Source organism: Salvelinus alpinus, chromosome 8 (assembly GCF_045679555.1).
Source record: "Salvelinus alpinus chromosome 8, SLU_Salpinus.1, whole genome shotgun sequence".
NCBI lineage: Eukaryota > Metazoa > Chordata > Actinopteri > Salmoniformes > Salmonidae > Salvelinus > Salvelinus alpinus.
In genome coordinates, this window is record NC_092093.1 from 64045597 (window position 1) to 64058566 (window position 12970).

The 12970-nt window shown below is 45.1% G+C and overlaps 1 protein-coding gene across 3 annotated transcripts; it reads left to right on the forward strand.

The window, feature by feature from the left end:
• Positions 1 to 624: 624 nt before the first annotated feature.
• zdhhc23b (zinc finger DHHC-type palmitoyltransferase 23b) lies at positions 625 to 8585 on the forward strand. Of its 3 annotated transcripts, none has more exons than XM_071414595.1 (5): positions 625 to 957; positions 2317 to 2490; positions 2616 to 3317; positions 3686 to 3905; positions 6523 to 8585. In XM_071414595.1, the coding sequence occupies exons 2-5, from the start codon at positions 2354 to 2356 to the stop codon at positions 6784 to 6786; spliced, it is 1323 nt and encodes a 440-aa protein (XP_071270696.1). In that variant the 5' UTR covers positions 625 to 957; positions 2317 to 2353; the 3' UTR covers positions 6787 to 8585. The 3 variants fall into 3 exon arrangements, with proteins under 3 accessions (XP_071270696.1, XP_071270697.1, XP_071270698.1); XM_071414596.1 differs by having other exon boundaries at positions 3738 to 3905; XM_071414597.1 differs by having other exon boundaries at positions 3747 to 3905.
• The last annotated feature ends 4385 nt before the right edge of the window (positions 8586 to 12970 follow it).

Here is a 12970-nt window from a genome sequence, read left to right on the forward strand (position 1 = left end):
AAACCGGGGAAGTAAATAGACTCTGTCAGAAGAGACAACAGAGATTAAACAAACCGGGAAGTAAATAGACTCTGTCAGAAGAGACAACAGAGATTAAACAAACCGGGGAAGTAAATAGACTCTGTCAGAAGAGAGAACAGAGATTAAACAACCCGGGGAAGTAAATAGACTCTGTCAGAAGAGACAACAGAGATTAAACAACCCGGGGAAGTAAATAGGTTTGATCTGATCCGATTGGCTTCTTTACAGATCATAGGAAATCCACCATGGCTCAACACCTCGCCAATGTCACAGAAAGGAGCCGTAGCTCTCCAGTTGATAGGCTATACTTTGCCAACGACTGATCTTTGACCTTTGCTGAAACAACTTGGGACCCAAAATAGCCTTCCCCATAACATTTTACACTTTTGTCATTTAGCAGACGCTCTTATCCAGAGCTACTTACTGTAGTGAGTGCATACATTTTCGTACGAAAATATGTCTATGGGTTGAACAGTTAAAATAAACTCAATGTTTGCTTATTTAATTGAACATGCTATTGTTGATAGATAGTACCCTTGTCTTGATTCTGATTGGTAAAAATTATTCTGAGGGAAATAAAGGGTTACACCCTCTATTGACGTCAGAAGTATGAAGGAGAAACTGACTCCGCCACTCTCCACAGCACAGGCAGTCGTGTTGCCGCCGACTGACTAGACAACCCCAGCGACAGAGGAGGTGTAGGCTATGCGTGAACCTCTGTCTGCTCTTCATACATACCGGCGGAAATTACTATCTGTTGAAAAGTTGAATGGGTGACTATAGGGTTCCAGCGCTTTCCATGGTAGCCTCTATAGCAGTGACGCGCGCGGTCTGGGATAAGAATGACTTCAACATCGGAAGGGAGACGAAATAGCCTACATACCTTGTTGGATTAACAACATAATAGACTAAACTTGCAACAGGACAGTCGGGCAGGTAGGCTACGTGATTTGCATAGCTACATTCAGATTGCATTTTTAGGCATGTGCGGTTGTGAGCAACGTTGTCCTTTTGTCCTGAGGCCAGTCTCATTTCCTCTCCAGTTCAGTAGGCAGTTCCTAATGTACCCTAGCCTACAGTTTTTAAGGAAGTAGGTACCTGTAGGTAGGCCATATGACTTTTCATAAAACTACATGAACACCAGTTATTTTCTATTACACGTGACATGTCTGTTCTATTGACGAGGGGGTTAAGTAGAGTCAAATGATAGCCCGCTATCCTTTACGCAACGATGGGCTGGCTACTTGGTATCAACTTTCCAGACGGTGACATTGTATCCAGAGGTTTAAGCAGATTGTCTACTTGTCTGTTACTCAGGGCAGGTTCCAGACATACGCGGTCGCTTATGGCCCCGGCAGCTACCGGTCCCAATTTTTGTTTAGGAACTCAGTTTGTGTCTCAACATACTAATGCGTATTTTTTTGGGGGAAGAATAGTATAATACACCAGGTGCCATTTCGAAATGCAGCAGCAGTTTTTCTCTTGTTATGTCAGGCACTGACAGCCACTCAGTTAGCCATGTCAGCAAATCATTTTTAGATTGGTAGTTAGTCTAGCCAGCTATTGAAACTTGTAGTAATGAATACCAACCGGGCACACAGGGCACGTGCCCAGAGGCTACTACAATCTATATTAGATTGGTAGTAGCAAAAACATCAAGGCTAAATGCATTCACTATTCTCTGTATAGGCTAACCCATAATTAAACCCGTGAGCTTCATTTTCTAGGAAATTGGTAACCTTTTGAGGAGGGAAAGGCCTTTACTACATGGCAATTCCATTGGCCTGTGAATGCCACAACATATGTGGTTGATAGGCTATTCAGCAGTCCCCTTCACAGAGTAGCTGGCAGACAGCCCAATTTGTCGCCACGCTGTCGAGCCCAAATTGGTAGCAATGTCCTCTGCGCAAGGGCGCATTGGAGACCCACGAGAAACGAGCCTCTCCCGCTCAAATCAGTTGTTTCGGATTTCCAATTACAGCCAATACCATATAGAGCTAACAATGAATCTCCCTTCTCATCCTCCTCCTAGCCTCCCTCATTTGCAAGACATCTCCCACTGCAGAAGGGGTGGTTTGCACTGAGCAAAAATAAATAGTCTAATTTATCTGTACCCTGGGGAGGCATCGACCATGCTTCCTGTGACTGAGGAGGTATTGGTGGGCTGGGTTATTGTTATAAAGGACCGGTAACCACGACTCCCCGCCACACATTTACCTCCATCAATCTGCATCCCCATGAGAATAGGACACACGCACACACCAACCCACTCTCGCTCACCCTTCATCTCTGCAGGAGACTGAAAACTTTCCAGGCTGACTGGCTGTCTGTCATGAAGAAGCGAGCCAATGAGGTGTTGGAGCCGGATGAGCCTCTGTGCTGCTGTGAGTTTGTGGACCGTCAGGGGGAGCGGAGCCATGTGGCAGCCTGCTGCTGTGACTGTGAGGACCTGGACGATGCCTGTGACAGGTGAGGGAGGGGCTTACCCATCTACGGCCAGTTACCTTCACACTCTTAGTTAAATATTCTTCATCCAGTTTGGATGAACATCAGAAAGTCACATCAGAAAGTAAATGTCTGCTTCTCTTCCTCAGATGGCTGAAGAAAGAGCCCCAGAAGGCAGATTCACTGTCACGTCTGGTTACCATGGTGAGCGACCGCCTCCGTGTTCCCTGGTTCTGGGGCGGAGCTCGGCGTGTTGATCTATCGGTGCTGCCCCCGCTGCTCCTACTTCCTGTCCTCCTACACATCGCAGCCCTTCACTTCCTGTTGGGCATGGTGGTTCTGACCGCTCTACCGGTCCTGGTTCTATGGTACTACTACGTCACCCACTGTAAGAAGGGCCGGACTCTGTTCTTCCTCAGCCTGGCCCTGTTCTCCCTGGGCTACATGTACTACCTCTTCCTCACCGAGGTCTTCCCCAGGGGGGGCGTAGGGCTGACCCAGCTGGGTACAGTGACCCTGGGGGTGGCCCTCACTCTGGCCTCACTCATCCACACCAAGAGAGAGCCCGGCTACGTACGGCCTCACACGGCCGACGTCCACAGCACGGTGACCTATTACAGCTCACCTCCGGACAGAGACCCTGCCCACACTGGCCTCAACGGGGTCGGGCAGGAAGTGGTGCTAGCCAATCGGGGGAGTGGGTCGGAGCAGCAGGGCCAAGGGGTGGAGCAGAGGGAGAGTGAGCGGAGCAGGAAGTGGTGCTCTCTGTGCAGGGTGGTGCGGCCCCCCAGGGCGGGACACTGCAGGATCTGTGGTGTCTGTGTCCTGAGGCTGGACCACCACTGTGTCTGGTGGGTCCTCTTAACACTGTCTGTCTGGAAAAGAGGCCCTTCTCTATAATTTAGTACACATGCCATGTCTAAGCAGTGTCATGCCAGGCCTAAGAAGCAATATTTAAGCAATTATCAGTGACATTATCTTGCCTCTGTGTCATCAGCCATAGGTTTGTGTTTCTGAGTCACACTGATCTGTAATGCACAAAATCGTGCAAAAAATATATATAATTCAATCACTCGTTCAGATGTGTGTGTGTTTGGAGTAATCATGGGTTCTAAGTAAATATTACATTGTAGTCGTTAAGCAGCAGATGCTCTCATCCAAATTACAAATCAGAGCTGTACTGTGTGTTTGTGTGTGTGGTTTAAATGCATGGTCTCAGTACTGTGTCTGTCTGTCTGTGTGTCGTGTCCGTCATGTCGCCACTGTGGCAGGATAAACAGTTGTGTGGGACAGGCCAATCACCGCAGCTTCCTGTCGACACTCCTCCTCTTCCTGTTGACCTCTCTGTATGGGATCAGTCTGGTGCTGCGCAGCGTGTGTCCCCAACAGAACCTGCTCAGCGCCCTGCTCTACTGCCCAGGTGTCTACAATCAGTACAGGTAACAGGGATGCACAGGACACACCCATTCCTAGACACAAACTACCATTGCGCCTATTGACGATAGTATCTTCTGACCGGGGAGATTTGTTAAGAGCCCCGACGGTTGCTCTAAACATTAAGACTCATCGCTTGCGGTACTGTTTTGGAAACATATCAGTGATTTAAAAAAAATAAAAAAAAATAAAGGTAAATTACTTCACAACTTTTGTAGGGTTCGGGTTAGTGTTCCCACACGGCCATATCTCCATGTTACTGAGCTTGTTTACGGAGGACAGATGGAAGACATAGCTGCCACCTGTGCTAATCAGCTATCCTAGTGTACTCCAAACACCTGTGTGTAAGCTGGGGAGGAAGTGTAGTTCCTCAGCTGGAGGCACACGGTGTATAGATCTGTTTAAAACTGCTACAGTAATTGTATATCTTTTTATTTGAAAGATTCTTTCTCGCTGACATGAAAGATAAGGGGCATATGTTTCGAAAACCGTTTAGAAAGCAGTGATTATTGGTGTTTTCTAAACGTTATAAAACAGCGTCGGAATTGTAGTTTACACGGAGCCAAATGTGGGCGAATGTAATGGCTGAAAACCCTACATACAGTGAAGATAGGTTTTTGAGCGCTAACACACAATGCACACAATCGTGTCCAGAATCACCAACAAACTAACATGGTCCTAGCCCACCAAGACAGTCGTGAAGAGGGCACGACAAAACCTATTCCACTTCAGGAGACTGAAAAGATTTGGCATGGGTCCTCAGATCCTCAAAAGGTTCGAGAGCATCCTGACAGGTTGCATCACTGCCTGGTATGGCAACTGCTTGTCCTCTGACCGCAATGCACTACAAAGGGTAGTGTGTACGGCCCAGTACATCACTGGGGCCAAGCTTCCTGCCATCCAGGACCTCTATACCAGGCGGTGTCAGAGGAAGGCCCTAAAAATGGTCAGACTCCAGCCACCCTAGTCATAGACTAAGTCTAGGTCCAAGAGGCTTCTAAACAGCTTCTACCCCCAAGCCATAAGACTCCTGAACATCTAATCAAATGGCTACCCAGACTATTTGCATTGCCCCCCTTCCCTCTTTTACATTGCTGCTACTCTCTGTTTATTATCTATGTATAGTCGCTTTAATAACTCTACCTGCATGTACATATTACCTCGACTAACCGGTGCCCCCGCACATTTACTCTGTACCGGTACACCCTGTATATAGTCTCACTATTGTTATTTTACTGCTGCTCTTTAATTATTTGTGACTCATTTCTTTTTTTTCTCTTTTTTCTTAAAACTGCATTGTTGGTTAAGGGCTTATAAGTAAGCATTTCACTGTAAGGTTGTATTTGGCATATGAGACAAATACAATTTGATTTGATTTGCAGTATATGATGCACACACACACATGATTAGCTCACTCACACACACTATTAGGCATTAGAGGCTAAAATGAGCCTGTGAAATGAGGCGGTGTAGATCAATAGTGTCCTAAAATACCCACTGGCACACAGCCAAATGGCTTCCTGGTCATTCTATAAGGGAACAAGTTATTTTTAATTGCATCAAATCAGTCTTTTCTTTATCTGGGACATTTAAAGCTGTGAGGTTTTGAAATAGCCAGGTATTTATAGGGGTAATGTAGGTTAATAAACATTTCTTTAAGAGATTACATCTTCATATCTCCCCCAACCAGGCCTACTTCTTTATCAACCACTGACCCAGGTTTACAGAGCAGTTACTGTATGTGGCTCTGCCGGGTTTATTGTGTAAGAGTGAATGTGTGTGGATGCTGATGATGTGCGTTTTGATGTGTGTGTAGATTCGTTCCATGTCATTTCAACAAGCCATGACACCCACCATCTCAGATTTTTCTGAAATAATTTCTGTAGTTAGAAACATAAGATTAGCATTCCTGAAACATTATTTAGTTACATATAATTAGACCTCTGAGAAATTAAGCTAATTGATTGCACCCAAATTGGCTATTTTAATTTATAGGATTCATATAATATTCAATGAAAATATTACCTAATATCTGATTTGGACCCAACTTTTTTGTTTAAACAATGAGTAAGACATGAGGAATCCAAAGAAATTGTCCAAAGCAACCCACGGACCCCCCCGCCAATTCCACTCCAACAAAGAAAAAACTGTACAGAAAAATCAGTTCTCTATATGTACTATATTTATTTAATATCATATACATTAAAATGGCCAATCTGGTTGCAATCAATTAGCTTAATTTCTCAAAATCAAATTATATTTCAATAAAATAATATTCCAGGAATGGTAATCTTATCTAACAACCAAAACTATTTCAGAACAAATTTGAGATGGTGGGTGTTGAAATCCTTTCTTGTGCTTTTTGAGGTGAAACGACCCTGTAGTGTAACTGTATAGTATTGTCCACTATTCAGCGCTGTAACAAATGGTCTCTCTCAGCTTTGTGTGTGGCAGATCTGTAGAAATAACATTGGTGTTATCAATAGGGTGTAAGCTCCCCTTAGCCCATTGTTAACACATATCTGATTCCCAAAAATAAGGGGTGTGGGCTAGTGGCTAGGGATTGTTTTCAGGAATATATGAGTAATATTGGTGGCTAAAGTGTGTGTGTGTGTGTTCCAGCTCGGCACTGTGTTTCACCTGTGCGTGGTACAGCAGCATAGTGACCGGTGGCCTGCTGCACCTGCTGGTCCTGCAGCTCATCAACGTCAGCTACAACGTGACGGAGCGAGAGGTGCGCACCGCCCTCCGAGACAAGACCGCCCGCAGCCGCTACTGGGGGCTCGTCGTCGACCCGGGAGTCTACTCACATGGTTTCCGTGGCAACTGGGCAGAGTTCCTGACAATGGGAGAAGGCCTGCACACACCCTCACCCAGTCTCACTGACTTGGTGTAGCTGAGCTGCTCATCATCGTCATTACACCTTTAGAAGTGACTGATCAATTGGACGATCCAGGTAGAAGTTGCCCACAGAAACAGATCTAGGATAGTTTTACCCTCATACCACAGGAGGCTGCTAAGGGGAGGACGGCTCTTAATAATGGCTGTAACGGCGCAAATGGAATGGCATCAAACACGTGGAAACCATGTGTTTGGTGTATTTGATACCATTCCACTAATGCTGCTCCATCCATTACCACGAGCCCGTCCTCTCCAATTAAGGTGCCACCAACCTCCTGTGCCTCAAAGAATCCTGACTTGAACCGTTAGGGGGAAGAACACAAAACAGACCTTGGATCAGTGTCTAGGGGTAACTTCACCCTCAGTGATATGGGCTAGAGTTGAAGGATGAATCTGCTGTACTGTCTTTCACCAACAGATGGCAGCATATCTCCACCTCAGACTGTTCTGACTGCCATCACCTTCTCTCCCCAGTTGTCCCAAATATATATACACTAGATGACTGACAGGAGGCACTGTATTGAAGCACCTCCATCTTGGCACTGCCCCACCGTTGTAAAAAATATTTTGGAAACTATAGAAATGCATTTACCAAATGTCTACATTAGTTTTTGCAATGTTTATTCTGTTACAGACACCTTAATGCAGCATTTCCCAAACTCTGTCATCAGGAACCCAAAGTGTGCATGTTTTGGTTTTTGCCCTAACATTACACAGCTGATTCAAATGATCAAAGCTTGATGATTAGTTGAGTATTTGAATCAGCTGGGTAATGCTAGGGTAAAAACCAAAATGTGCACCCCTTAGGATCCCGAGGACCAAGTTTGGGAAAACCTGCTAATAAATTACACTGAACAAAAACATAAAACGCAACATGTAAAGTGTTGGTCCCATGGTTCATGAGCTGAAATAAAAAATCCCAGACATTTTCCAAATGCACAAAAAGCATATTTCGCACAAATTTGTATACATCCCTATTGACCATTTCTCCTTTGACAATATAATCCATCCACCTGACAGGTGTGGTATATCAAGACACTGATTAAACAGCATGATCATTACACAGGTGCACCTTGTGCCGGGGACAATAAGACCACTTTAAAATCTGCAGTTTTGTCACACAACACAATGCGACAGATGTTTTGAGGGAGTGTGCAATTGTTAGGCTGACTGCAGGAATGTTCACCAGAGCTGTTGCAAGAGAACTGAATGTTAATTTCTCTACCATAAGCTGCCTCTGTCGTTTTAGAGAATTTGGCTGAGCTAAATTATTAAAAAATTTAAAGTACTAATGTTACTGTGACTAAGTACAAAAAAAATCCTAAATACACATTTTGTTCCTGAAACACTGTAGAATTCCATTCATTTCTATGGAGGACTGCTGCTACTGGGCAGGGCCAATATGGCTGACCGGTGTTTTCAAAGTCTCTCATTGGTGAATACATAGCAACAGCAATCCAGGGTTTATACTGTATAGATCATTGGTATCGCCACATCCGTGCCACTGGGAAACGTACACTCCTGTAGATCTGAAAAATTGAATGGTGAAACTTGCTAGCCAACCGAAAAAACAAGTCAGGAAAATCCTTGTCCTGCAAAGAACCATTATTTTTATAGTTGGAAAAATAGATTTAGCAAGCAGTAGGTATTTATAATTACATGTGGAATGGAGCTTTATCATTGATGACATCACGTGCACCGTGTAGGACCTTAAATTATTCTGCAATAATTTATTTGAAAAACACCATTTCCATCATTTGTCGCAATAAAGTTTGACAAAATAAAAATCTACTCCTGTCGAACGAATAAGTGTTGTCGATGTTTAGAACATTTGTCCTATACTGTATCTGCCGTTTCCATTGGGCTACACACGTTTTTTGGCGACATTGGTTCTTCCCCCAAATAAACCTGTAAATGGGAACCCTGCCTACAGTGATCGGTTCTGTTGTGAAGTAGCGCCCAAGTCAATACCCTGTCCCTTAGCTAAACCATTTCCTACAACTACAATAACACAACCACGTATGGTACCGTGACTGACAGCCCCAATCTCATCTCCACCTTTCCTTTTTTTTTTTATCTCTGCTTGACCTTGTCTCCCATTATTGGGTTGCAATTACTCCATGCAACTTTCATGCCTCCATCGATCGTTCTAACATTAATTCTCTCACCTTCCTCATTTTGTATCCCCTGCTGCGCCCTGTTTGCCCTTCATAAGCATGTGTTTGACCACAGTGAGCCCAAAGCCTCCCCTTTGTGAATGAAGCCAAGAAACTGGTGGACAAGCTGAAGCACCTTCCTGCTGAGGATTCGATCTACACCAGTGGGCCAGCAACCTTCCAGCAGTCATCGAACACCTACTTCAAGAGTCCAGGTCGGAGAGCAGTGAGCTGTGGTTAACCCAGGATGGTGTGGAACCCCAAGAGCACACCCTTGGATTACAATGGCAATGTCTGTCTGACACTCTTGGAAATAAGCACGGTCACATGGAGAAAGTTGAACCCACCATGCGCAACATATATTGGATCCTTGCCAGCCAGTATGATCCACTTGGCTTCATCGTCCCATACACCACACGGTCCAAGGTTGTGGTCCAGAGGCTCTGGGATAAGAAAAGAGGGTGGGATGACCCAGACCTACCTGGGGAAGATCCTGAAGATCTTCTCCAAGTGTGGCTTATTTGGGAGAACGAATTTCCACAGCTGTCTCAGGTCACACTGCCAAGGTGTTACGTCTGCCCCGACATGGATCTCCCAACCAGCACAAGAAGTGTCCATGTCTTCAGTGATGCCTCAGAACGTGCGTACGTTGCCGTTGCGTACCTCCGTACTGAAGACGGCAAGAACAAGAGTGGCCCTGAAACGACAACAGTCGATGCCAAGTCTCGAGCTCTGCGCTGCACTCACCGGTGCCCAGCTGGCCATGGTCATTAGAAAATAACTCACCCTGGAAATCCATGAGGTCACGTACTGGTCAGATTCTACAACAGTCTTAACCTGGCTCCAGTCAGACTCTTGCAGGTACAAAGTATTTGTAGGCAGTGGTCTCTCCTTGATGTAGCCCAGTTCAACACTTTCCATGAGCTGGTGGAAGCTACAGTTGCTACACGGGGCGGCCAGTAGTGCCGACAGCCCTTCAGCCGACGATTTCAAACTTCCCAGAAGACCTCTCCCTACTAGAGGCAAGCAAGCCAATCCCTCCGAGCAGCCGTCTGGTGTATGACAACGACACCGGACTGTTTTGTGTTGGTCGCCTTCGGAGGTGTGACCAGCTGGGCCCTGACCTTCATCACCCAGTGGTTCTGGACCCAGGTCATCCCCTCACCAGGTTGCTGATCAAGAAATATGATGAGCAGCTGAGGCACCCTGGCCCAGAGAGGGTGTTTGCTGAGTTACATCGAAGGTTCTGGATTGTGAGAGGGAGGGCAGCCAATCGCCATTTTCAGTTTGGCTGCACCAAATGCAGGAAGTGGCGAGGCCAGCCAGATGTGCCTAGGATGGTTGACCTGCCTCCAGCCCGACTGTGTCTCCACAAGCCCACATAAGATCCTGTCCGACCGGAGAACAAATTTCAAGGGAGGGTAGCGAGAGTTACAGGAGGCCTTCATGACTCTCCACTCACAGCTCCAGGAACAGTTAGCCAGTCAGAAGATTCGCATCGCCTTCAACCCACGAAGTGCACCACACTTTGGAGGATGCTGGGAGAGGGAGATCAGATCCATCAAGACTGCCCTGCAAACCACCCTTGGTGCACAGACTCATCTCCGATTAGGTGCTGAGGACTGTCCTAATCGAAATAGAAGGGATCTTGAACTCCAAGCCCTTGGGATATGTATCGTCGGACATCGCGGATCCGGATCCAATCACTCCTAAAGTCACAAAAGATGAAGTCACAGCCAGGTTCTAGCCAACCATTTCTGGAACTGCTTCACATGGAACTACTTACCTGCACTTCAAGGCCGCCATAAGTGGCACAGGGATAAGGAAGACCTTGTAGATGGGACCGTTGTGATGATTGTGGATGATCAGTCTCCTAGGGCAAGCTGGCAAGTTGGAACTATCAAGTCAGTTATCCCTGGAGCAGACAGGAAAGTGAGTACAGCAGAGATCCAAGTCAAGGACAGAACCTACGTCAGGCCTGTTGCTCGACTCCAGCTGCCCCCCATTCCTCAAGAAGCTACTGACCCTTAGTTGGCTTGTCAGTTGAAGCAAATATGTACAACACATTTGGAGGCGGCTGTAAAAACGACCAGCTCAACTCCTTTCCAAGACCCCAACTTTCTTTTGGTGTGTCTATTGGAATAAGGTCACGCCAATCAGCAGCCTTTTTCCCCGGGACTTAGCATAATACCCTCTCCTGCTAGTTCTACCTTGGAAGAAATTGCTTTTCTTTCTGATGTTTATTGTGCGTGCAGCTAAATGTAAGTGCCAAAAAATCCTGATGTCATGTTGTTTGGAGCTAAATAGTGTCTGTTGTAAATACAGTTGAAGTCGGAAGTTTACATACACTTAGAATCATTAAAACTTGTTTTTCAACAACTCCACCAATTTCTTCTTAACAAACTATAGTTTTGGCAAGTCGGTTAGGACATCTACTTTGTGCATGACACAAGTCATTTTTCCAACAATTGTTTACAGACAGATTATTTCAGTTATAGTTCATGGTATCACAATTCCAGTGGGTCAGAAGTTTACATACAATAAGTTGACTGTGCCTTTAAACAGCTTGGAAAATTCCAGAAAATTATTTAGAAGCTTCTGATAGGCTAATTGACATAATTTGAGTCAATTGGAGGTGTACCTGTGGATGTAATTCAAGGCCTAAATTCAAACTCAGTGCCTCTAATATCCAAACGCCTGAAGGTACCACGTTCATCTGTACAAACAATAGTACGCAAGTATAAACACCATGGGACCAAGCAGCCATCATACCGCTCAGGAAGGAGATACGTTCTGTCTCCTAGAGATGAACGTACTTTGGTGCGAAAAGTGCAAATCAATCCCAGAACAGCAAAGAATCTTGTGAAGATGCTGGAGGAAACATGTACAAAGTATCTATATCCACAGTAAAACGAGTCCTATATCGACGTAACCTGAAAGGCTGCTCAGCAAGGAAGAAGCCACTGCTCCAAAACCGCCATAAAAAAGCCGGACTACGGTTTGCCACTGCACATGGGGACAAAGATCGTGCTTTTTGGAGAAATGTCCTCTGGTCTGATGAAACAAAAATAGAACTGTTTTGCGATAATGACCATCGTTAAGTTTGGAGGAAAAAGGGGGAGGCTTGCAAGCCGAAGAACACCATCCCAACCGTGAAGCACGGGGGTTTCAGCATCATGTTGTGGGGGTGCTTTGCTGCAGGAGGGACTGGTGCACTTCACAAAATAGATGGCATCATGAGGGAAGAAAATTATGTGGATATATTGAAGCAACATCTCAAGACATGAGGCGTCAGGAAGTTAAAGCTTGGTCGCAAATGGGTCTTCCAAATGGACAATGACCACAAGCATACTTCCAAAGTTGTGGCAAAATGGCTTAAGGCCAGAAAGTCAAGGTATTGGAGTGGCCATAACTGAAAAAGCGTGTGCGAGCAAGGAGGCCTACAAACCTGACTCAGTTACACCAGATCTGTCAGGAGGAATGGGCTAAAATTCACTCAACTTATTGTGGGAAGCTTGTGGATGGCTACCCAAAACGTTTGACCCAAGTTAAACAATTTCAAGACAATACTAACAAATACTAATTGAGTGTATGTAAACTTCTGACCCACTGGGAATGTGATGGAAGAAATAAAAGCTGAAATAAATAATTCTCAACTATTATTCTGACATTTCACATTCTTAAACTAAAGTGGTGATCCTAACTGACCTAAGACAGGGAATTTTTACTAGGATTAAATGTCAGGAATTGTGAAAAACTGAGTTTAAACGTATTTGGGTAAGGTGTATGTAAACTTCCGACTTCAACTGCATGTACCATTTGTGTTAAACTTGCTAGCTAGCTCGTGTACACAAGCAAGTGTTAGCATTAGCATCGTCATACTGAATGCATTACTATTTAGCGATTAGCATTTGTCTGTGGCGCTAAGCTATTTTCGGTTGTAGATCGCTTATGCTTATTGTTTTATAATGTGTAGATATTTCGACATTGCTCTATTGTCCTTTGTGCATCTA

Excerpts from the sequence above, each read along its gene's own strand:
- zdhhc23b (XM_071414595.1), top strand. The coding sequence starts at position 2,354 with ATGAAGAAGCGAGCCAATGAGGTGTTGGAGCCGGATGAGCCTCTGTGC. Across the intron at positions 2,491-2,615 it reads CTGGACGATGCCTGTGACAG|ATGGCTGAAGAAAGAGCCCC; the intron begins GTGAGGGAGGGG and ends TCTCTTCCTCAG. Across the intron at positions 3,906-6,522 it reads GGTGTCTACAATCAGTACAG|CTCGGCACTGTGTTTCACCT; the intron begins GTAACAGGGATG and ends TGTGTGTTCCAG.